The 25185-nt window shown below is 52.7% G+C and overlaps 3 protein-coding genes across 3 annotated transcripts; 2 read left to right on the forward strand and 1 right to left on the reverse strand.

Moving 5' to 3' along the window:
* Window positions 1-1626: 1626 nt before the first annotated feature.
* LOC309603826 (olfactory receptor 14A16-like) lies at window positions 1627-2559 on the forward strand (the record flags this gene model as incomplete). The annotated part of the gene is made up of 1 exon (XM_082338728.1): window positions 1627-2559. One exon carries the CDS (start codon window positions 1627-1629, stop codon window positions 2557-2559), a length of 933 nt encoding a protein of 310 aa, XP_082194854.1.
* A 3997-nt stretch (window positions 2560-6556) lies between these two features.
* LOC309603827 (olfactory receptor 14J1-like) lies at window positions 6557-7492 on the reverse strand (the record flags this gene model as incomplete). The annotated part of the gene is made up of 1 exon (XM_082338729.1): window positions 6557-7492. The coding sequence occupies one exon, from the start codon at window positions 7490-7492 to the stop codon at window positions 6557-6559; it is 936 nt and encodes a 311-aa protein (XP_082194855.1).
* Window positions 7493-17348: 9856 nt separating this feature from the next.
* LOC309603828 (olfactory receptor 14C36-like) lies at window positions 17349-18302 on the forward strand (the record flags this gene model as incomplete). The annotated part of the gene is made up of 1 exon (XM_082338730.1): window positions 17349-18302. The coding sequence occupies one exon, from the start codon at window positions 17349-17351 to the stop codon at window positions 18300-18302; it is 954 nt and encodes a 317-aa protein (XP_082194856.1).
* Window positions 18303-25185: the final 6883 nt, after the last annotated feature.

The following is a 25185-nucleotide window of genomic DNA, read 5'->3' on the forward strand; positions in this document are numbered from 1 at the left end:
ACCTCTAGAGAGTGCCTGGAACAGGGAGGTTTCTTCAGGTCAGAGCTGAGCAGACAGGAGTTGGTGATGGGGTCTGTGATCCCTGACAGGGAAAACTGGGAGGGAGAAAACAGTTCCCACCAGGGATAGCTCCAGGCTGCAAAAACATGGGCAGAGTGTTGTAGGAAACTCCAACCAGCAATGTCATGGGAGGGAGACTTTGGAAAGCTCCCTGTCATCCCCTCCAATGCAGACACCTTCCTCTGAGCAAGACCCCTGCTCTCATCTCCCACCCAGCACAGCCTCTGCCCTCAAGGCTGTGTGGTCCAGGGCAGGAGGTGCCTCCTCTGCAGCCAGAGCTCTGGCACAGCAGAGGGGCATCTCCCCTGACACGGGGCCGCTTCCCTCTGCAGGGCAAAGGGGCTGAGAGCGACTGCCCTGGGCTTTTGCTAACCGGGAGGTGCTGTGCTCTGCTGGGTGAGGAGAAGGCTTTCCTGAGTGCCCAGCTGCCTCTCCTCTCCTTGCTTCCCTTAGGAGGAGATTCACAGAGTTTTTCTTTGTTTCTCCACCCGCTTGTGCTGCTCTTCTTCCTGCTGTTGGGCTCCCTGGCAGTAACAGTGGTGGTGTGGGGCAAGGGGTGGGGGTGCTGAGTGCCTGCTCTGGCCCTGACCTGGAGGGCGCTGCCCTGGAGGTGCTTCCATGGGACCAAGGTGCCCAAGCCCTCTCTTCATTTTCTTGGCTGCAATGAGTGGTTGGGCAATGAGACACTGCTTCCCTTAGCAGACATCACCTTCAGACACCTGATCATGCTGGACAGGGAGTCCTGTGGGGCTGTGAGCATCACTCCAGAAGGGCACAGCTCTCTTGTAGGACCTTGGTGATATCTGAGAGCACCTGATCTGCCAATGCCAATCAGCATCTTTGTCCTGTGCTCTCCATCGTACTCTGCAGAGCTGTGCTGGAAAGGAGAGGTGTTTTGAAATCTGCACCTGGAACAGGACCCCTCTGCTCCCAGGACAGTCCAGTGGCTTTTCTGGAGCAACTTCTGGGTGCAGTCCTCCTCCACCTGGGAGCGGGGCAAGCACAGAGCAGCTGGGCACCAGGCTGATGGACAGAGCAGCCCTCCTGGATGGGAGCACTGACGCAGGTTTACACTGAGAGCAACAGCACAACGTGGAAATTTGACCCTTTCGAAGAACATTTCCCAAGTGGGATGGGGTGTCTGAATACTAAACCACAGTGTAATGAGACACATTTGCTGCACCTCATCTCCCACCTGCCTCTGTGGAAGAAAGTGTCCTTCGGAGCTTTCACCCTCTGCTCTAGTGCAGCACAGGGAACTCCTCCCCAGGAACCCTCCCTCCAAACACCCTGGGCTGTTGCTGCCTCCATGGGTCATTGCTGTAAAGCAGGGCTGACCCTCAAGGAGCCCCTGGGGAGAGGGCACGGCTCTGCACAGCACACTCAGCCAGTACAAACCAGAGCTGAAGCCTCAGAGCTGCAGCCTCAGAGCTGCATAACAGTCCCCCAGAAAAGAAAAGCTCCCTTAGCTATTTCACAATGAAGGAATCAAATTTTGCTCAGAGAAGCTTCTCTGAATTTTTCTGGTTTATCTCCTTTGGCAGTTTCCATGCCCAGAAGCAGCAGATGTCCAATGGCAGCTCCATGAACGAGTTCCTTCTCCTGGCATTCAGAGACAGGCAGGAGCTGGAGCTCCTGCACTTCTGGCTCTTCCTGGGCATCTACCTGGCTGCCCTCCTGGGCAACGGCCTCATCATCACTGTGATCGCCTGCGACCACCGCCTCCACACCCCCATGTACTTCTTCCTCCTCAACCTCTCCCTCCTTGACCTGGGCTGCATCTCCATCACTGTCCCCAAAGCCATGGCCAATTCCCTCTGGGACACCAGGGACATCTCCTACGCAGGATGTGCTGCCCAGGTCTTCTTTGTATTCTTCCTGTTTGGTGCAGAGTATTCTCTTCTCACCATCATGGCCTATGACCGCTACATTGCCATCTGCAAACCCCTGCACTACGGGACCCTCCTGGGCAGCAGAGCTTGTGTCCACATGGCAGCAGCTGCCTGGGGCACTGGGTTCGTCTATGCTGTCCTTCACACTGCCAATACATTTTCACTACCACTCTGCCAAGGCAATGCTTTGGACCAGTTCTGTGAAATCCCCCACATCCTCAAGCTTTCTTGCTCCGATGACTACCTCAGGGAAGTTGGGCTTGTCATATTTAGCACCTTCTTCTTTTTTTGCTTGTTTTGTTTTCATTGTGCTGTCCAAGTTCAGATCTTCAGGGCCGTGCTCAGGATCCCCTCTGAGCAGGGATGCCACAAAGCCTTTTCCACGTGCCTCCCTCACCTGGCCACGGTCTCCCTGTTAGTCAGCACTGCCATGCTTGCCTACCTGAACCCCCTTTCCATGTCCTCCCCATCCCTGGATCTGGTGGTGGCAGTTCTTTACTCAGTGGTGCCTCCAGCAGTGAACCCCCTCATCTACATCATGAGGAACACAGACATCAAAGAGGCCCTGCGGAAACTCTTTGAACACAGACTACTGCAGCATCAGTAAGGTGGCCATCATCCTCAGGAAAAGCTCACATCCTCTTTTGATCATATATTTCTTAGTTTTGTTTATTTTATGTCATATATTACTTCCACTTAAATAATACTATTATTACCCCCCTGACAGAGTTTTCTGACGTAAAAGACCCCACATAGATATGGAGCCAGGCTCCCTGTCTAGCGAAACCCAATAAAGAATCCAGCAGAAAATTCTTTGACTCTGCTCCCATCTCATACAACTCCTCTGGACCTGGGGGTGCAGCCCCAGCATACAGGAGGGGTCAAGGGGCCACGAGCCCAGCTGCCACATGGAGGAGCAGGCACTTGTGGACCTCGGGGCTGCCCCTCACTGCCTCAGTGGGCAGATCCTTTCTGCCACCTTCATGTTGGGGCTGCTGCTTCCCTGGAGCCATGGCTGTGGACAACAGCAGGACCTGGTCTCTTCAGAGCAGCACTGCCAGCTCAGGGGCCTGTGGAGAGCACGGGGTGGGAACCAAGACAAGTTGGCCAGGGGAAAGGCATAGCCAGGGAAAAGAGCAAGGGAGCATTTCTGTGCCTGCAGGGAGGAATCCATGAGAAAGAGAAACCTCTTTCTGCAGGCATCCGCTTGGGGCATGCTGCTCTGTGCCCTGGCCAGGACTCTTGTGCTGGCCTGGGGAGGGGGACTGGCAATGATGGGCCATGGTCAGTCTGTGGCATCTCCTGGACCAGAGACCATGCTTCCTGCAGTTTCCCTAAACTCCCTTTCCTCATGCCAGGGTGAGCCTCCAGCCCTGGGGCTGATGGGGAGGCTGACCCTTCTCTGCTCCCTTCAGAGGGGCTGGAGCTGTGGGGTGAGTGCCCAGAGCTCTGCAGCACCCTGTGGGGGGCACTGCCATAGGGCCAGCCCAGGCTGGGCTGCTCTACTGGAATGGGCTGGGCTGGGGAGAGGGCAGGGGAGATGGGAAGAGCCAGGAAAGGTCTGGGCTGGTCTGGCAAGTGCCCAGGAGAGGACACCACCACCATTAGCTGAGCTGTGTGACCAGTTCGTGGAGAACTGTCTCCCATGGGAGGGACCCCACGCTGGGGCAGGGGAAGAGTGTGAGGAGTCCTCCCCCTGAGGAGGAAGGAGCAGCAGAGACAACGTGTGATGAAATGACCACAACCCCCATTCCCTGTCCCCCTGCACCGCTCGCAGGGGAGGAGGTAGAGAAAATTGGGAGGGAAGCTGAGCCCGGGAAGAAGGAAGGGGTGGGGGAAAGGTGTTTTAAGATTGTTCTTATGTCTCATTATCTTACTCTGACTTTTGATTGGCAATAAATGAAATTAATTTCCTCTAGTTGAGTCTGTTTTGCCCATGACAGGAATTGATGGTGATCGCCTTGTCCTTATCTCAACCCATGAGCCTTTTGTCATATTTTTCTCCCCCTGTCCAGCTGAGGAGGGGGAGCGATAGAGTGGCTTGGTGGGCACCTGGCATCCAACCAGCATCAACCCACCACAGAAGTAGAACATTTCCTTCCCTTTAAATTGTTTCCTTAATTTCTTCGTGGCTTCTTTTTATTTTTTGACATTTTCTGAATTCTTCTGTTGTAATCACGCCTATAACATTAAAAAGAGTATGCTTGTGTCTCACACGGAGTTCAGTGCCCTCAAACACTCCCTGCCCAGGACTGGCCTTGCCACTGCTCACCCTTTCACACAGCCAGTCACACTCTGAGGGGCTGAGCTCTCTCGACCGTTCCAGAGAAGAAGGGTGACCGTCTTCAGGGAAACGCTCTGTTTCTGCATGGCCAACATATTTGTGTTACCAGCACTTCTGGAAGGAGTCCCTAAATCAGCAAGACACACTGCCTTCACATTCCCTCCGGGGTGCATGAATTGTCACTCTATTTTAGGTGCAGAAAGGGACAAGGTTGTCCTTACCCAACACCAAACACCTCAACGCAGATGTCTACCTCTGATCGAGTTGCCTAGGCTTCCCTTTGCAGTAAATGGAGAGACAGAAGATGTCCCAGCAGAGATGCCTGGGGATTTCCTGGTGACCAACTAATGCTCCAGAAGGGAGCCCTGGGTCACATTTCCAAGCACCTTATGGGTACATCTGTAACCCCGGGGCAGCTCAGACAGCAACAGCCTCTGCATGTGGGCAAATGAATCCAGACCTGAACGTAGGTCTCTAGTCTTGAGTTGAAACCTACTTAAAACTTATTCTAGGCAACAACTCAAAACAATCTTCATTTGCAGAATGTCAGGTATTTTGGCTGAGTGCTAATACTCTTTTCCTTTTTTTATTTTTGTATTTGGGAGGACCACATGAGCACAGCACATTACTTCCCCTCTGCCAACATATTTGTATGCAGCTGTTCATCAAAATACATTTCCTACCAGTGCTCTCAGTGGAGAAATTTTCTTTTGAAAAACTACTCTATCTCTAGTGACCTATTTCCCATCTCTTCTTCAGCCTCTCTGCCCTTTCTCCTTCCTCTACCTCGTTTATCTTTACAGAGAACTCCAGGTAAAGATTGATTGAGTAATTCAATGTGGGAGATATTTCTGGGCATCATCCAGTTCCCCTCCCTGCCCCCGACTCAATGGAGGGCTCCCCCCAGTTATGTGTCGTCCACAAACACGTCGAGGGTGAACTCTGTCCCATTGTCCAGGCCACCACTAAAGATGTCAGACAGCATTGGCCCCAGCACTTCTCTGGGAGGGACGCCCCTAGAAACTGCCCATCGGTTGGACTTTCTAACAAGGATCCTTATGTTCCCCCCAGCTGCCATGACATTTCAAAGCCAAAGGGCAGCAGCCTTGCAATGACAGCAGCCATTTCCCCCAGCCCCCTTGGGTGCATCCCCTCTGCTCCCATGCACTTGCCTGTGTCCAGCTGGCACTAGTGCTCCCCAGCTGCAGCTTGCTCTCACATGGCTGAAGCTTTGCTACCCCAGAGGCTGCTGGGGGACTCAAAGACCAGGGAGACTTGGGGGCAGATTTTACCAGGCAAGGGGTGGGGAGGTGAGGCAATGAGATCCTCAGCCTCTTCCATGCCTGTGCAAGGCCTTTTTGGACAGCACTGGAGGTCCAAGTAATTCCATCTTGCTGGGATTTATCTGTCCCTCACTGTCAGGAGGGTATCTCAGGCCAAATTAGCCTCAGATCCACACTTGGGACTTCATCTTGGGAAGAAGAGCCCAGGAGTGAGGAGCTCAGCCTCACACTGAAAAACTTTCCTTATCTCCAGGCTGAATGCTCATTGTTTTTTCCTCCGAACCATCACTAAGAACACAATCATTAAGAGCCTGGCTCTGTATTCCCCATGACCTCCTCGTAGGGACTGGCAGGCTGGGCTGAGGTCCCCCCTCAGCCTTGCCTTCTCAAGGCTGGACAAGCCCAGCTCCCTCAGCATCTCCTCACCAGCAAAGTGCTCCAGTCCCTGGCTGTCCTGAGGGGCCTTTGCTAAACCCATTCCAGCTTGCCAATATCTTTCCTGAATTAGGGATCTGAAATCTGGATGGAATATTCCAGAGAATCCCTTCCCTCCGTCTCCTGGCCATGCTCCTGGTTGTACAGCCCAGGATGCTGGTGGCCTCCCTTGCTGCCAGGGCACACGGCTGCCTCCTGTCCAGCTCGCTGACCACCAAGACCAGTCCCATTCCCTAACACATCGCCCCATGCCCTCCTCCTCTCAGCCCATGGAGATCACCAGCACAGCAGCACAGCCTTGTGGGGGGCAACTTCTTCAGGCTGTTCCTGACCTCAGCTTTGGAAGAAGAGCCTAACCTTCAGAAACCAGCACTGAAGAAACCCCCTTTTATTACAGAGATGTGACATGGGAGGCCAGCTATACCATCGGGCCAGGCACATGTGCAAAGACCTTTGGGTCAGACAGACTGGGTTCATGCCTCTGGAGAAGCGGACTACATGCAGACATTCCTAGAGAAACACAGTTGTCACAGATGAAACGCACCAAGCACAGGAGATTCCCCAGATACATTGGAAATCACTTGTGAAGAGACACGGGCAGCTTATTGCTGCTGAAAGACTACGGATTGAATGAGCTTCTTCAGTGCGTCTTTGAGCTCCTGGTTCCTCATACTGTAGATGAGGGGGTTCACTGATGGAGGCACCACTGAGTACAGGACTGCCACCACCAGATTCAGAGATGGGGAGGAGATGGATGGGGGTCTCAGGTAGGCAAACATGGCAGTGCTGACTAACAGGGAGACCACGGTCAGGTGAGGGAGGCACGTGGAAAAGGCTTTGTGGCGTCCCTGCTCGGAGGGGATCCTCAGCACAACCCTGAAGATCTGCACATAGGACAGCACAATGAAAACAAAGCACACAAAGCCCACAGAGACACTAACCACAAGAAGCCCAGCCTCCCTGAGGTAGGAGTGTGAGCAGGAGAGCTTGAGGATCTGGGGGATTTCGCAGAAGAACTGGTCCACAGCATTGCCTCGGCAGAGGGGGAGTGAAAATGTATTGGCAGCGTGCAGGAGAGAATTGAGAAACCCAGTGCCCCATGCAGCTGCTGCCATGTGGACACAAGCTCTGCTGCTCAAGAGGATTCTGTAGTGCAGGGGTTTGCAGATGGCAACGTAGCGGTCATAGGCCATGATGGTGCGAAGACAGTACTCTGCTCCTATGAACAAGGCAAAGAGAAAGAGCTGGGCAGCACATCCTGCATAGGAGATGGCCCTGGTGTCCCAGAGGGAATTGGCCATGGCTTTGGGGACAGTGGTGGAGATGGATCCCAGGTCGAGGAGGGAGAGGTTGAGGAGGAAGAAGTACATGGAGGTGTGGAGGCGGTGGTTGCAGGCTACGGAAGTGATGATGAGGCCGTTGCCCAGGAGGGCAGCCAGGTAGATGCCCAGGAAGAGCCAGAAGTGCAAGAGCTCCAGCTCCCGTGCGTCTGCAAATGCCAGGAGGACGAAGTGGGTGATGGAGCTGCTGTTGGACATCTGCTGCCTCTGTGCACGGGGTCCTGTTCCTACAGGAAGAGTCAATGAAGTGTTAGGGGAGCCTTCTCTGAGCAAAATCTAAGCCTTTCTCCTAAACCTTCACCCTGCTACACTGCGCCCACAACCACACCTACTCCTTTTCCAGGAGACCTTCCTTCAGCTCAGTGGCTGCAGCTCTGGCTGAGCATAGTGTGGGGAGCAGGGCCTCTGCCCGCTGGCTGCTGAGGACTCAGCCCTGCTCTGCAGCAGTGCATTCGTCGGTCAGGGCAAGGGTCAGTCCTGGTGTTCAACTTTCTCAGATGAAACTGGTCCTAATGCAGAAGGGCCTGTCAGCATCTGCACTCCCAGTGCTAAGGAAAGGGGATAGCAGATGGCAGATTGAAATGTTTGGGGTTTTTAAAGCTCCCCTCAACTCACCTGGGGAGTTTTCTTGGATGTCAGAAAACCTCAGCATTTCTGCTTCACTCAGGGAGAGCAGAGCGAGTCCTGCATGGCAAAAGGATTGCCTGGGGCTAGTGGAGACTGAGGGGAGCTGGTCTGTCCCTCTGACTTGTTCCCTCCAAGCTGCCGTGGGCTTGTTCTTGAGATGGGGCTGATCTCACTCTTGTGTCACCCTAAAAAAAAAAAAACAGACACTGCTGTGAGCAGAGGGATCCAGTGCAGACCACTAAATGTCTCACCCTTTCTCAAGGTGTCAGCACCCCACTTCTAGCCCAGGACACACAGGGCTCATTTCACAAACCCAACAGCATCTTCTCTGTCGTAGCATCTCTGCACTTCTCCATGAGGATTTCAGATAACACAAAGGTGCTATAGGACAGGTTTGCATCCTGGAGGGAAGTTGGGAAGGAAACCTCAGGGAGATAGATAGCCAAGTGTCCTAATGACACCATCTGATTAATGGAAAACCAGCTTATTCTCCAGTCCCACACACTGCATTGCCCACAGCCCCACAGGTTGGATGAAAGCTGGGACACTTGTTCCCATGGACACAAATGCATGAAAGGACCCACAAGATCCACCTGTGACTCTGCAGCTAAATATTCCCATCCCCGGAGAGCTTGGCAGCAAGAAGATAACAATAGCAAGAACACAGAGCAGTGGACAAACAAGGGAAAATATACAGTGAGGGTGTGGCTGAGAGAGGCCAGGGCAGAGGCATTACCCTTCCCTAGCTGTGCACGCCACCTCCCAGACACCACCATTGCCGGGCAGCTGCTCTCAGCCCCTGCGCTCTGCAGAGGCAACTGGGCCCGTGGCTGCAGAGCTGCACCACGGCTCTGCTGGAGCTCTGGCTGCAGAGGAGGTGGTTCACACCTTGGAGCCCCCAGCCCTGAGGGCAGAGGCTTTGGTGGGTGGGAGAGGAGGCAAGGGGGCTTGCTCAGAGGAAGGGGTCTGCATTGGGGGGGATCATATGGAGGTTTCCGAATTCTCCCTCCCACAGCACTTCTGGTTTTACTTTCGTCTCATTTCCAGATCATCTCCCTGCTGCCTGGAGATCCTCACCCTGGGAGGTGTTTCCCTGTCCCATGGCTTTTCCCTGCAAGTGGTCACAGACTCCATCCCAACCTCTGTGCACTCACCCTGGCCCTCCAGAAATCTGCCTGTTTGCAGGGCACTGGCTGGGTGCATGTTCCTGTTTGCAGGTGGAAAAGGGCAGGTCAGAAGAACCCTGATGGGTCCAGCAGAGGTGATGCTGGTGCTGTCCATAGGCAGAGGAGTGGCTGAGGGCACTTTAGGAGGCTCCTCTCAGGAGTTAATGATCACTCACTCAGGAGTCCAGTGACTTCTTCAAAGTTTCCAGCTCTTTTTCCATTCTTCCATTTTCCACTAGCCCCCACTCCATGTAGGAAACTGAAAGCAGAAATTCAGGAAATCTTCATTATCTTTATGGCACTCCCTGCCATGACCTTCTCCTTGAAACATCCCTTAGGAAATATTCTGGAGGGGAACTGGAGCTGTGAGCAGCCCTGACCCACACAGCACTCTCTCAACAGCAGAAGGACCCTGCCCTACCACGGGTCCCTTCTTCCACCCACAGATTCTCCCCACAGCGCTGTTGGGAGCTCCCTGGGCAGGCTGAGCACTGACCCTGGCACACAGACCGGTGGGCACAGGGACCCTGCTCTGAAGGACAGCCCTGGGCAACCCTGGCTGTGCACCCGGCTTAACACCCTTGCAGTCATCCCCGGAGGAAGGCAGCCATCATGCCCTGTTCCTCTGATGGTGCAGCTGCACCGCTCTGGTTCTAGGGACTTACCGTGTCAAGGGCTGTGAAGATTTTGCCCACAATGAGCTCTCAGCATCCTCCCACTCCAGGCTGCCTTTAACCTCTCTCTGCCTCACTCCTCTCCCCTCGCTGCCTGAAGGCAGTGCCCTCAGCCCTGCTGCGCTTTGCAGAGAGCTGCTCCTGGGCAGAGCTGTCTCTCTGCAGCGCTGCCCACTTGCCAGCAGCTCCCTCCATCCCAGGAGCCCAGCCCAGCTCAGCAGCAGAGGCCCAGCCCAAGGCACCACTTTCTCTGCCCCTCTGGGCTCCCTCCAGGTGTCCCTGGGGCTCCAGGGGAACCTGCTGTGAAACAGGCTTAATGAAAACATTTCTTTTCCCTCCCTCAGCTGTGGAGACACAATTATTACCAGCACTGTCATTTCTCCTATCAGAAAAAGATTTGGGCAGGAGAATTACCTTTCCTTGTCCCATCACGAGACAGGACAAGCAGACAGTGACAAGGAGGGATCTGCGTTACCCCTGCCGAGGGAAGGGATGCAGATGAGTCAATAGACACATCTCATTTGTGGGTTTGCAGTCCTGGGGCTAGAAGGGGACTTAGCTCCCTCCCATGCACAACACAAACCAACAGGAGGTGGGATTCCTCTTGCATCAGGTGTTCAGGTGGGCACAGAATAGGCACCTGCATGTGAGCTCCTTATCGCAGTTCCCATGCCTGTTAATGGAGATGGAGGGCAGGACTGGGCTGTTCAGACACAATGCCTGGTGACATTGAAGGTGTCAGGAGTGGTGAAAGATCTGTGCAGGCAACTGCAAGCTCTGATGGAGCTGTTCGTAGAGACAGGCCAACATCTGGGGGAATCCTCTTAGAGGCTGCTGGGAATTTTCTTTGGCCAACTGAAATGATAGCTGATGCCCAAATGAGGGCACCTGAACCTGCCCCCACTCATTATGTTCAGGAGCCTTGAGAGTTATTCATCTGAACCACTGGAGCCATGTGCCACAGGGAGAGCTCAGGCTCTCTCTTTCTCTCCTCCATCAGCTGTATTCACTAGGTCTCCACTCATCCTACTGGCAGTTGCCTCATGTTCATCCCCACTTTGCCTTACAGAGATCCTGGCGTCTACTCAATTTAATGTTTAAATCCAGGCCCACAGAGCTCCATGAGATTGCAAGGCTTGCAGAAACAGCACAGGACCAGTGACGAGTGGTGTTCCTCAGGGGTCAGTCTTGGGACTGGTGCTGTTTAACAACTTTGTCAGTGACAGGGACAGTGGGATTGAGTGCACCCTCAGCAAGTTTGCACCCAGAGAAGTTGTGGATGCCCCCTCCCTGGAAGTGTTCAAGGACAGCTTGGATGGGGCCTTCAGCAACCTGGTCTAGTGGAAGGTGTCCCTGCCCATGGCAGCAGGGTTGGAACCAGATCATCTTTAAGGTCCCTTCCAACTCAAACCATTCTGTGACTCTGTGACGATTCTATGACCAACAGCAAAGCAATTCCCATTCAGGGCGGGTGTGTGACAGACACCCCAGAAGGCATTGCAAGCAGTGGGATTTGATGCCTGTGTGCTGTTGACTGATACCATCAGAGACATCAGTCATCAGATGCCATCAGAGAGGCAAGGTCTTTCCCTTCTCTACCCAAGAGCTGCAGGCATTGCCTGAACACAAAGCACATCACACTGGGGTCTTTACTCACACCCACGATGATACAGCCAAGGAACAGACGAACCATTTTCACCGTGTGCCTGGATACATCATGTCTTCAAAGAAAGTATCCCCCAAGCACAGCTTCGGGTCCTACCAAAACTCAACTGAAACTGAAAAGGGCATGCAAGGGCACCAAGATGAGCTGTTTCTACTTCAGGAACAGAAGCTACAGAAGAATCAGAAATACTGTGGGACCACTGCTAAATGTAGTAAGAGTAGGTGTAGGTAGACTGAGATACTCTACGCACTCTTTGCCTCAGCTGCCACCAGCAAGGTCTCCCAGACCTTTGTGCTTTGAGGCAGAACTCTGGAGGAGGACAACCAGCAGTGGATGAGCATCAAGGCAGGGGTTACTTGAGCAAACTACACGCTTACCAGTCCATGGGACCAGAGGGGCTGCACCCAAGGGTGCTGAGAGACTTTTTCACTGGAGGCACTGGTTCATTCTAAGTCTGGGGTAGTCCTGCGGCCAAGGGATCTGTGCAGCGCAGCACAGGCGTGAAGGCCAGGCTGTATGTGCAGCGCAGCCCAGCTGGCTGTACCATGGTCTTCTGGTCAGGATCACTGCTCAGGTTTCCCTGTGAGAAGTCTGCACTCCACCCTGGTGCCACAGCTGAGCTGCTGCGGCCAAACCGTGCACAGCCAGGAGGAGGTGGATTGCAGGCAGGAGGAGCTGGAGCCCCGTGGCTTGTCACACAACTGTGATGGTTTGGGATGAAATGAGACGTAGTGGGACAGCTTGCTTACGTGGGGTTCTGCAGTGGAGGAAAACAGGCTCTGCTGGAGAGACTGGCAGAGAGGATGAGTCTGGGGGATGCCCCCTCTGTTGAGGGGATGCCCCCTGTGTTCTCCTCCTGTGGAGGACAAGAACCAGCAGTGGATGGGGATCGACTCAAGGGTTCCTTGAGTAAACTCAAGCACCATTACAGAAATGGAGATGGGTCATTTGACCAGATCCCTGAACACAAGTATTGGTATGCCATGACCCCTGAGATTCCACTTTTTGGTCCAGAGGAATATGATGGCCCTTGAGAAGTCCTGGAATATCTCCTGACCCATGTGGTGGTTTAGGCTGTGAGGGGAATTTTGGTAAAACAATGAACTCCTCACACACACACACTTGAAAGAAGGATGAAAGACAGACAGCAGAAGTGAATTAAGGGCAACGTTGTCTGACAGGTATTACCATGAAACGGTAAGAATGGGTTAGCAATGAGAGAAAAAGCAGTGTTCTAAACACTTCATGCCAGAATCTAAATACTCTTAAGTTACAGCTATCTTGTGAATTCAGAATGAATGACAAAAATAAAATTAACGAAATTAAATTTATCATCATGAAGAAGAGGAGGAAATTTTAGAGCATGGTACTGGTACAGCTTTTAATGAAAACAGAAATAAGTCCATAATGTGGCCACTAAGCCCCCAGCCAGCCACTCACTCACTCTCCTCTCCTGAGGGGTTGGGAGAGAATTGGAATGGCAAAGTGAGAAGAACTCATGGGTCAAGATGAGGAGACTTGAATAGGTAAAGCAAAAGCTGTGCCCACAAGAAAAGCAAAATCAGGAATACATTCGCTTCTTCCCATTGGCAGGCAGGTGTTTAGTGACTTCCAGGAAAGCAGGGCTCCATCATGAGTAACAATTACCTGGGAAGAGAAATGCCAAAACTCCAAACATCTTCCTCCTTCTTCCCCCAGCTTTTATTGCTGAGCATGATGTCATATGGTATTGGACATCCCTTTGGTCAGTTGGGGTCAGCTGTCCTGGCTGTTTCCCCTCCCAACTTCTTGCCAAAACCCCAGCCCACTCATTGGAAGGGCAGCGTGAGAAACAGAGAAGGCTTTCCTGTTGTTTAAGCACTGTTCAGCAATAGCTAAAAGAGTTTTGGTCACAAATCTGAAACATGGAACCCTACGGGCTTCTATGAAGACAATGAACTCCATCCCAGCCAGGGCAGGCTGGCCTTTTTGGCAGGTGTGAGAATGAGAACAGTGAGGAATTTGAGAGGGGGAAAAGGGAAGCAGTAACTTAAAGATGAGGCCAGGGATGGCATCGGGACTTTTTGGGGTGCCTGTGCTGCTGCCTTGTACCTGACGTGAATTATTTCCACAGTCAGAGGGAACCTGAGGGCTTTCCCTCATGTTGAGGACACAGAGCTGTGAGGAATGAAAGTGTCATTCAGGCTAGAAGGGACCTGGCTAGATATCTGTAGAAAACATCCTTCTCAAAGCCGGGTCACACCAGGTTGCTCATGGTTTTACCCAGATGGGTCTGAGAAACTTCCAGGGATGGAGGCAGTGCACACTCTCTGGGAAGTGGCTTCCCTTGTCTGGCTGTCCTCACCTTGCAAACGCTTCTCCCTATATTGAGCCTGACCCCCTCGTGTTTCAGCTCATTGCCTCCTGTGCTCCTGCCTTGCACCACAGCGTCTTCTTGGGAACCTCACCGTAAGCAATGCAAGTCTGTTCCATCCTCCCCACAAAGCCCTCTATTCTCCAGGGTGAACAAGCCCAGCTCCCTCAGCCTCTCCTAACAGGACAAGTGCTACCAACCTTGACCATCTCTGTGGCCCTCCACTGAAATTTGCAGATCCTCCAGCTTGCCAATGTCTCTCTGGCATTGCGGGGTAACAAAACCTGGGCAAGTATTCTGGATGCAGTGTCTGAAGTTCTGAGCAGAGGGAGAGAATCACTTGCCCTGGCTGTGCTCCTGCTCACACAGCCCAGGCTGTTGTTGGCCATCTTTGCTGATGGCTCATCTTTTGCCTAATGGAACCCAAAGTCCAGCAGACCCTTTCCTGTGGAGCTGCTACCCGCCTAGCCAGTCCATGTCCTATGACATTTCACAGCCTACATCCATTTCAGGAGCAGGACTTTGTTTGAATCTTTACTGGATATCATGAGGTTTCTATGTCCTTTGGGTTGGCAGCCCTGCCCTCCAGCCCTGCCCTGCTCTCCTCACTGGGATGTCTTCTGCAAATGTTATGAAAAAATCCTCTCTCCAATCCTCCAGGCCTACTCAAAAGATGTGAAACAGGGCAGGTTGCAAGCTAGACCCCTGCAGGACCCTACTAGCTAGATGGCTCCAGGCAGAGCACCACGCATGTACCACACTCCTCCAAGCCCAACTACTCTCCAGCTGTTTTTTTACAAAACTGCTTATCTATCCATTCAGCGCATAGTATCCTAACTTGGACACAAGAAATTTCTGGAGGGATGATGCTGAAAGCCTTGATGACTTCCAGGTAAAAGACCATCTCTGCTCTCCCCGTATCCAGCAATCCTGTCCTTTCACCACAGAAAGCAAAGAGGATGGCCAGGAACAAGCTCCCCTGGGTAAACCCAGTCGCCTTCTCTTTCAGACACCCAGAAATGGGATCTGAGTGGACATGCACTGGGGCACAGACTTGCATTCCCCTGCTCATCATTTGGGCATTCTGGAAAGGTGTATGCATTGTGCAGGTGCTGCCAGTGATCAGGGAGTTCCCAGAGTCTCCGTGACCTTTCAAAGATAATGATGGAGAGTGGCGTTGCTGTGCCATTGGCCTGCTCACTCAGCTGCCTGGGATGCTGCCCCTCCTGTCCCATAGACTGGTAAAAGATGGTTTGCTCAAATGACCCCTGAATTGATCCCCATCCACTGCTGCCTGGTCTCCTCCAGAGTCCTGCCTGGAGGCACAAAGGCTTGAGAGACCTTGCTGGGGAAGACCGAGGCAAAAAGGCCACAGAGAATCTCACATCTATCTATACCTGCTCTTTTTAAACTCAGCAGTGGCCACACAGGATCTTTGTTTTTCCTTTAACTGTTCTGAAGCAGTAAACACTCCTTATGGTGCCCTTCAATTGCCTTTCAAGTTTAGACTGACTTTTAATTTGGACTATTGCTAGTCTTTTAGGATGCTTTCCTTGAAGACCAGCTGTCCTGAGCTCTGCCACCATGCCTTGGCAGTTCATTCCATCAGTGTCACAGCTCTCTCTACGACATTAACGGCTCCCACTCATCCTGTCTGTGCCCCTGGCTGAGGGCATTGCTGCACATTTGGGTTGAAGCAAGACAGCTGTGGAACCAGGCCAGCTCATATTTGCCATAAGGAATCCTCCTACCAAGTTTGCAATTTAACAAGGCTTGTAGTGATCCTGTGTGTGCAAAGGCAGAGAAAAGGCATGGACAAAATAGAGACGCATGTCTTTCTAGCCCCAGGTCTAAGGACCCAGGATGAAATGCCTAAATTCACTCAACAGAACACGTCCTCCCACCTTGGAGAAATTAGATCATTTCACCTTCCTGGCTGTCCTCCTTAACGATGGGACAAAAAAAGGAGGATTCTCATGCCCAAGTCTTTTTCTGATAGGAGTAATGACACTGCTGGAAGTAAGTGTCTCCCCCCAGCTGAGGGAGGGAACGTCAGAGATGCCTTCAGCCTGTTTCACAGCAGGTTCCCCTGGAGCCCCAGGGACACCTGGAGGGAGCCCAGAGGGGCAGAGAAAGTGGTGCCTTGGGCTGGGCCTCTGCTGCTGAGCTGGGCTGGGCTCCTGGCATGGAGGGAGCTGCTGGCAAGTGGGCAGCGCTGCAGAGAGACAGCTCTGCCCAGGAGCAGCTCCTCTGCAAAGCGCAGCAGGGCTGAGGGCACTGCCTGCAGGCAGCGAGGGGAGAGGAGTGAGTCAGAGAGAGGTTAAAGGCAATCAGGAGTGCGAATGCTTTGATCTGAGAGCTGACTGGAGGAGAAATCTTCACAGCCCTCTACATGGTAAGTCTCTGGATGCAGGGCAATGTAGCTTTTGGTCATGGAGGAAAATCCAAAATGTAGCACGTCCCACAGCCTATGGGATCTTTCAGGAGGCTTCTCACAGTTTCTCTAGTGCAGAGGAGAAGGACATGCTCCAGAGCAGGGACTCCCTGCTGCACCATCAGAGGGACAGGGCATGATGGCTGCCTTCTCCCAGGGATGGCTGCAGGGCTGTGAAGGTGGGTGTGCAGCCAGGCGTGCCCAGCGCTGTCCTTCCGAGCAGGGTCCCTGCACCTCAGGGGGCTGTGTGCTGGGGCAGGGAATCTGCCGCCTGCCAGGGTCAGCACTCAGCCTGCCCGGGGAGCTCCTCATGGTTCTGCAGGGAGAAGCTGTGGGTAGAAAGAGTGACCCCCAGCAAGGCAGGGTCCTTCTGCTGTTGAGAGGGTGCTGCAAGGGTCAGGGCTGCTCAGGCAGCACCTGAACCTCCTCTGCAGCCACAGCTCCAGCAGAGCTGTGGTGCAGCTCTGCAGCCACGGGCCCAGTTGCCTCTGCAGAGCACAGGGGCTGAGAGCAGCTGCCCGGCAATGGTGGTGTCTGGGAGGTGGCGTGCACAGCTGGGGAAGGGGAACGCTGTCTGAGTGCCCCAATGCCTCTGCCCTGGCCTCTCTCAGCCACACCCTCAATGTGTTTTCCCTTGTTTCTCCACTGGTCTGTGTTCTTGCTGTTGTTATCTTGTTCTTGCTGCCAGGCTCTCTGGGGAGGTGGAGTTTCAGCTGCAGAGTCACACACTGATTTTGTGGGTGCTTTCACACAGCTGTGTCCATGGGAACAAGTGTCCCAGCTTTCATCTCACTTGTGGGGCTGTGGGCAATGCTGACAGGCCCTTCTGCGTTGTTTTCACCTGACAAAGTTGAACACCAGGACTGGTGCCTGCCCCTCCTCACTTCTGCAGAGTAGGGCTGGCTTATCAAGAGCCCATGGGCAGAGGCTCTGCTCTTCACTGCACATTCGGACAGCACAGAGCTGAGCTCCAGCCATAGAGCTGAAGGAAGCTCTCCTAGAAAAACAAATAGGTGTCTGTGTGTGCAGGGCCACGGTCTATTGGAAATGGCTTTGATTTTGCTCAGAGACATCTCCCCTAACTTGTCACTGTCTTTTTCTCCTATGACAGTGCCCCATGCCCAGAAGCAGCAGATGTTCAACAACAGCTCCATCACCCACTTCGTCCTCCTGGCATTTGCAGACACACGGGAGCTGCAGCTCTTGCACTTCTGGCTCTTCCTGGCCATCTACCTGGCTGCCCTCCTGGGCAATGGCCTCATCATCACCACCGTGGCCTGCAACCACCACCTCCACACCCCCATGTACTTCTTCCTCCTCAAACTCTCCCTCCTCAACGTGGGATCCATCTCCACCACTCTCCCTAAAGCCATGGCCAATTCCCTCTGGGACACCAGGGTCATCTCCTTCTTGGGTTGTGCTGCCCAAATCTTTCTGTTTGTCTTTTTCATTTCAGCAGAGTACTGTCTTTTCATCATCATGGCCTATGACCGCTACGTGGCCATCTGCAAACCCCTGCACTACGGGACCCTCCTGGGCAGCAGAGCTTGTTTCCACATGGCAGCAGCTGCCTGGGGCAGTTATTTCTTCTATGCTGCGCTGCACACGGCCAATACATTTTCCATACCCCTCTGCCAAGGCAATGCTGTGGACCAGTTCTTCTGCGAAATCCCCCAGATCCTCAAGCTCTCCTGCTCAGATGCCTACCTCAGGGAAGTGTGGCTTATTGTGGTTAGTGTCTGTGTGGCCTTTGGGTGTTTTGTTTTCATTGTGCTGTCCTATGTGCAGATCTTCAGGACTGTGCTGAGGATCCCCTCTGAGCAGGGACGCCACAAAGCCTTTTCCACGTGCCTCCCTCACCTGGCCGTGGTCTCCCTCTTTCTCAGTACTGTCATATTTACTTACGTGAAGCCCCCCTCCATCTCATCCCCACCCCTGGATCTGCTGGTGGCAGTGCTGTACTCGGTGGTGCCTCCAGCAGTGAACCCCCTCATCTACAGCATGAGGAACCAGCAGCTCAAGGGTGCAGTGTGGAAACTGATAACCGGATGTTTTTCTGGAGCAATAAACTGCCCATTGTCTTCATAGCTGTTATAACGTAACTCACTGCAGGCACAGCCTGTCTTCTGTATTTTTTGTTATTGTTGTGGCAGTCCTGTGACCACAGGCAAGGACAGGCAATTTGCAGTTCTGTGACAGAGCTGGCCTCCATAACAGCATTTCCAAAAAGAAAGGTGATGTCCTCAGGGCAGTGCATGAAGGCTTAGGTCTTCTTCCAAAGATTCTCTCAAGAACAAACTCAAGACAGTGCTCTGGTGAGGAAAACACCAGTGGACAAGTGAAGCGTGTGAGTGTGCAGGGCTGGGGCACACAGCAGTGTCCCTGGCACAGCCTGCCCTCCAGGGACAGACTGGAAGGACCAGCAGAGCAGGGTCTGATCTGTGCCCATGTTTGCCTGACACCCTGGGCAAGGTGCCCCAGGGCAATGGCCACAGACCAGCCCCTTGCAACCACCATTCCCAGCACTGGCCTCTCACTCCAGCTCGGAGAGGTTCTTTATGGAGGGACACCGAATGACTAGGTCAGACTTCCATGTTTGCATTGTACAGAGGTGGCTTCAGCATGCACACCATGTGCGTGTGGGGAGATGAATCCGAGTGAGCCCAAATGCCATCAGCTGTTGCTAGAGGTGCCATGGAGGCCAGTGGGACAGACAGTGCCTCCAGGTCACTTCACTTTGAGAGTAATGTCCCCTGGGAAACCTCCTGAATGCAGCACTGGGATGTGCTTCTGTGAACCGAGGTCCCTGTGTCCATTCCTCATGCCAAGGGGCATCTCAGACAGATGTGCAGCAGGGCGATACACCGCAGGGCTGAGGTGTCTCCCAGCCCCTGGCAGTGGCAACAGGAGGCCAGAGAGCCATTGTGCCTGCTGCAGTGCCCTGCCTCCGCACGTGCAAGGGAAGGACTCGTGCCTCTGAACACCCCTGTGTGTATGAGGAGTGCATGAGGCCAGCTCAGATATGGACTCCTCACAGGGCCCTGCCCTTTTTTTCTGTGACTCCAGGAACAAAACCCCACTGGCCCAGTGAGACTCGTCTCCCCCGCCTCGGACAGACTCATTGCAAATGCTGCTGTCTGCTCACGTCACCCTTTCTGGATTGTGCCCTCAAAGGTGTCAGAGCCATCAGAGAGGTTCCGGGGTCCTTGGAAAAGGCAGACACCAAACCTTTCTTCCAGAAGTGCAAGAAGGAGGACTGGGAGAATTCCAGGCTGGTCAATGTTACCTCAGTCCCTGGGAAGGGGATGGGCCAAATACTGCTGCAGCCATTTCCAGGTACTTGTAGGACAAGAAAGGCATTGCCGAACCTGTGTGGGTAGCGGAAAGAAGGGGATGTTTTGTACATGGGCCTTAGGAAGGGTTTAGACATGGTTTCCCATAGTCTCTTTATAGCCAGATTGGTGATACCTGGACTGAAGAAGTGGCTGATGTAGTGGGTCGGAAGCTGGCTGGTGGATCCAGCCCAAATGTCAGCAGTGGTAGAGTCCTGCTGGTGGCCACTTCCTAGTGGCATCCCTCAGTGCAAGCACTGGGGCCAAGACTCTTGAGTGTCTTCATTAACTGCCTGGATAATGTGCCGGAGTGCCTTTTCAGCTTCTTTGTGGATGATGCCAAACTGGGCAGAGCCCTTGAGCAACCTCATCTTGTTCACCGTGCCTTGAGCAGGATAGCTGGACAAGGTGATGTTCAGGGGTCTCTTCCAAGCTGAGTTATTCCAGGATTCAATGACTCTTTTCCTTGGAGAGCTTTTTGAAGACAGAAGAGACAGAGGAAGAAGGAAAAAAAAAGAGACACAGATATTAGATAAAACTGATGAAACAAGCTTACGTTTATCTATTCAAATCCTGAGCCACAAGGAGGGTGATGGCTGGGTACGGTAGCATGTTGTCAAATGTGTCTCGGGAACTCATAATCCAGTAGAAGCCAATGGCTGTGAAGGGGGCTGTGAGGTCACTTCTGGCTCTGGAGGTGAGAGGCCAACAGCAGGAATGTGTCTGGGAAAGGCACTGTGAGGTCACTTCTTCCTGAAACAGCCGATAGGTCAGCCCTTGACTCATGGCTGGGATATGTGCTTCTAAACTCACCTCTGCCGGTGTCTCTGACAGGCCAGCAGAAGGCATCTGGTTGGCACATTGGCTGTGAGACCCCCTCTGGCGAAGGACCTAGGCTCAGTGCAGGAAACGGGCTTCTATTTTGGCTGTCCTGTCTCTTCTGCCTGAGTACAGGATGGGACAGCAGCAGGTACGTGGCTTGGTCGTGTCTATCCAAGAAGCTGAAAGGCTCACAGCCTTGGAAGATCATGGTGAGGTTACTTCTGTCTGGTCAGATGAAGGGCTCCAAGAAGGCTGATGGGTTTGGATGCCTGTTTGGAAGGGTGGTTTCCCAGATGCTGGAACTTTCCTTGGATGTAGGAAAGAGCAGGAGAGAGAAACAGTGCCACACAGTGCAGCTTGGATGGTGGAGATTGGACATGAGGAGGAAGAAATGTCACTCAGAGGGTAGTGCTGTGGTACATGAAGTCCTCCAGAAGGAGAATGAGATCAGTCCATCTCCTTCTGTTTCAAGGAACAGAGTGTGAGGGTGGACAGCCGTCAGTGAATGTATGGAAATGGCAGGGTGAGAGCAAGGTGAGGAAGCGAGATGGGTGTCTGCAGCCTGCAGGGCAAAAGAAGCAGCTGTGGGACAGCGTAGGACAAGCTGTGGTGGAGATGGCAAAGAGCACTGGCAAAGCTGGAAGTCACCAAGAGAACCCAAGGCAATCATCTCTGCCACCACGGCCTGTGAGGAGACATGTTGTCCTGAGGCACTGAGGGGGCCTCATTGCCTCCTTGCACACCCCCAGTAAGGCTGGGAGCTGTCATAGCCTTGTCCGTGCCCACCTGGGACCTTTCCTTACAGCAGACTTCTCCACTGATCTCTGCAGCCGGATGGTACAGCTCCTTTGCACCATCTCCCCCCTGCTCTCCTTAGAGGCCTGGCTGCACACAGGCACAGAAGGGTTTTTCCTATTTGCAAGCAAAGGAAAAGTCAAGCATGGTCAAGTTCCATAAAGAAAACAGACTCTGCAAGCATCTGCTAAGCACAAGCTGCCTCTAATGAGGTTGCCTTTCTACAGGGAATAATCTTAGGAGAACTATTTCAGGTAGGCAGATACAAAGAAGAGAGATATAAACATAATTAAAGAGTTGGCTAAGGAGACAATTAGACTGCTGAAAGAGAGGCAAACTTTTAAGTCCCTGATGTCAAAGCAGCAACTGGATGGGGGAGAGGAATCTGAATGAACCAAGAGTAAGGGGAGGAGAAAACTGGAGAATAATGGAAAGGGCTTTTGTCTAGGCAGTGTTCCTGTGAAAAGATGACGTTAGAAATGGTTCTTCTACCAAGACAGGTGAAAATATATGAAAGAGAGAAATTAAATTAATATAAATAATTTTAATTTATTCTAATAATTTAAATTTAATTGTAATTTAAATATAAATTCAATACACTCTGTAACAAGCAGAATAGTGGTAATGAAGTTACACTGGAAGATCGATATTTCATTGGAATATCCCTTTTGAAAGGTCACGGGATTGGTAGAGGTCTCTTGGGAGCGAGGACAAGCCAATGTTGCAGCCATCTTTGAAAGAGGCCAAAAGTGCAACCCCGGGAAGCCCAGGCTGTACAAGCTCACTTGGGGGAGGAGTGAGCCTTCCCATGAGTGCTCCTGGGGGACATTGCTGGGCACCTCAAAGAGCAGAAGGTGTGCAAATGCAGTCAGCATGGATTAGCCAAGGGTAAATCATGCCTCACCAACCTGATGGCCTTCCTGATGAAGGAACTGCTTTTATGCACGAGGGGACAACAGTGGATGTCCTTTACCTCTGCTCCAGCAAGAATTTTGGCATGGTCTCCCTTGATAACCTCGTACCCACGTTGGGCCACTACAGTCTGGACAGGTCAACAAACAGATGGGTGAAACCCCAGTTGGAGGATGAGGCTGAGAGAGCAGTGGAGAAGGGGTCATACCCTACCTGGAGGCCAGTGGGCCATACTGGGGCATTGTGGGGCAGCACAGGGGGACTCTCCTGAGCCCTGTGCAGTTTAACACCTGTATCCATGACCCGGAGGAGGCAACTGTCACCACGTTTGTGGATGGCACTAAATTGGGGGGACCATTCCTGTCCCCTAGGGATGCCATTCAGGGCAAACCTGACAGGCAGAAGGACTGTCCCATCAGGAATTTCAGGAGATGATAGAAGATGGACCATGTCCTGTGCCTGGGACAGCCTAACAGCCTGCAGTTGCAGGGGCTGGGGACTGCCTGGCTGGGGAGCAGCTCTGCGGAAAAGGCCCTGGTGGTGCTGGGGGACAGAAGGCAAAACATGACCCAGCAGTGCGACCTGGTAGCAAAGGCAGCCAGTAGAGTCCTGGGGTCCTTTAAAACCAGAACTTGGATTCCAATGGAACTTTGGAACAATGGATTCCAATGGAACTTGGATTCCAATGGAACCCAGTGTTACCTTGAGCTTAACCCCAAAACCACTGAGAACAAAAGGAGAACAGAAAATGTAAGAGATGAATTCCTTAGACATTTTCTGGAAGCAACTCTGGTGGAAGAGCCCAGCCTTCAGGCATTGCACCCAGGAGATCCCCTTTTATTCAAGGGTTGCAATCTGACAGGCCACATCTGACACAGTATTGTGCAAGGGTCAGACTCAGCAGGATCAAATCTCCACACAGAAGGAATATAAACCCAGAAAAATATCTCAAAGTAGAATTATGAAAAGAGAAAAAAGCAGACTCGTGTCATAAGATAAACTCTGGGAAATGTGCAGAGGAGGGGAGGCAGGTTATTGTCAGTGAAACAGCACCGATTGGATCAGTTGCCGTACTGCATCCTTGATTTCCTTGTTCCTTATACTGTAGATGAGGGGGTTCATTGCAGGGGGCACAACCAAATCTAGAACTGCCACCACCAGGTCTAGAAATGGTGAGGAGATGGAGGGGGGCTTCAGGTAGGCAAAAAATGAGATACTGAGAAACAGGGGGACCACGGCCAGGTGAGGGAGGCACGTGGAAAAGGCTTTGTGGCGTCCCTGCTCAGAGGGGATCCTCAGCACGGCCCTGAAGATCTGCACATAGGAGAGCACAATGAAAACAAAACACCCAATGCACACACAGACATGAACCACAAGAAGCCCAATCTCCCTGAGGTAGGAGTGTGAGCAGGAGAGCTTGAGGATGTGGGGAATTTCACAGAAGAACTGGTCCACAGCATTGCCTCGGCAGAGGGTAGTGAAAATGTATTGGCAGTGTGCAGCAGAGAATACAGGAACCCAGTGCCCCAGGCAGCTGCTGCCATGTGGACACAAGCTCTGCTGCCCAGGAGGGTCCCGTAGTGCAGGGGTTTGCGGATGGCAACGTAGCGGTCATAGGCCATGATGATAAGGAGACAATACTCTGCTGACATCAAAAAGACAAACAGAAAGAGCTGTGCAACACATCCTGCGTAGGAAATAGCCCTGGTGTCCCAGAGGGAATTGGCCATTGCTTTGGGGAGAGTGGTGGAGATGCAGCCCAGGTCAAGAATGGAGAGGGTGAGGAGGAAGAAGTTCATGGGAGTTTGGACGCGGAGGTCACAGGCTACGGCAGTGATGATGAGGCCGTTGCCCAGGAGGGCAGCCAGGTAGATGGCCAGGAAGAGGCAGAAGTGCAAGAGCTGCAGCTCCTGTGTGTCTGCAAATGCCAGGAGGAGAAAGTGGGTGATGGAGCTGCTGTTGGACATTTTGCTGTCTATGGGCATGGGGCACTGTGCAATGGAAAAGACAGTGACAAGTTAGGGGAGATTTCTCTGAGCGAAATCAAAGCCATTTCTCATACACCCTCTCCTGTACACACAGACACCCTTTTCCCGTTCTAGGAGACCTTCCTTCAGCTCTGTGGCTGCAGCCCTGGTTGGTGCTGGCTGAACGTGCCATGAGGAGCAGGGGCTCTGCCCGCTGGCTGCCGAGAGGTCAGCCCTGCTCTGCAGCAGTGGGTTCATGGGAAGAGTGGGGGCAGGGGCCAGTCCTGGTGTCCAACCTTGTCTCATGAAACCGCTCCTAGTGCAGAAGGGGCTGTCAGCATCTGCACTCCCAGTGCTAAGGAACTGAGGTGGCAGAAGGCAGGTTGAGAGGTTTGGGTTTTTTACAGCTCCTCCTCCCCTTGCACCCAGGGGTGTGTTCTTGGATATCAGAAAGCCTCAGCATTTGTGCTGCACTCAGGGAGAGCAGAGGGAGTCCTGCGAGGCAGGAGGAGTGCCTGTGGCTTAGTGCAGAGTGAGGGGAGCTGGTCTGTCCCTCCATCTTCCTCCCAGCTGCCCTGGGCTTGCACCTTTCAGAGATGGAGGGTGATCACACTCCCATATTACCCTGAAAAGCCACCAAGCACTGCTGTGAGCAGAGGGATCTATCTATGACCACTAAATGTCTCACCCTTTCCTAAGGTCTCAGCACCCCACTTCTAGCTCAGGACACACATGGCTCATGTCACAAATCCATCAGCATCTTCTCTGTCGTAGCATCTCTGCACTTCTCCATGGTGCCTTCAGATAACATGAAAGTTCTATACGGCAGGTTTGCATGCTGGAGGGAAGCTCACAGCTTGGAAGGAATCCTCAAGGCAATAGCCAAGTGTCCTAATAATGGCATTTGAGTGAGGGAGATTCAGCTCATACCCCAGCACCACAGAATGCATTGCCCACAGCCCCACAGGTTGGATGAAAGCTGGGACACTTGTTCCCATGGACACAAATGCATGAAAGGACCCACAAGATCCACCTGTGACTCTGCAGCTAAATATTCCCATCCCCGGAGAGCTTGGCAGCAAGAAGATAACAATAGCAAGAACACAGAGCAGTGGACAAACAAGGGAAAATATACAGTGAGGG

Source organism: Platalea leucorodia, assembly GCF_965183815.1.
Source record: "Platalea leucorodia genome assembly, contig: HAP1_HAP1_SCAFFOLD_206, whole genome shotgun sequence".
In the NCBI taxonomy this organism is placed as follows: Eukaryota; Metazoa; Chordata; class Aves; order Pelecaniformes; family Threskiornithidae; genus Platalea; species Platalea leucorodia.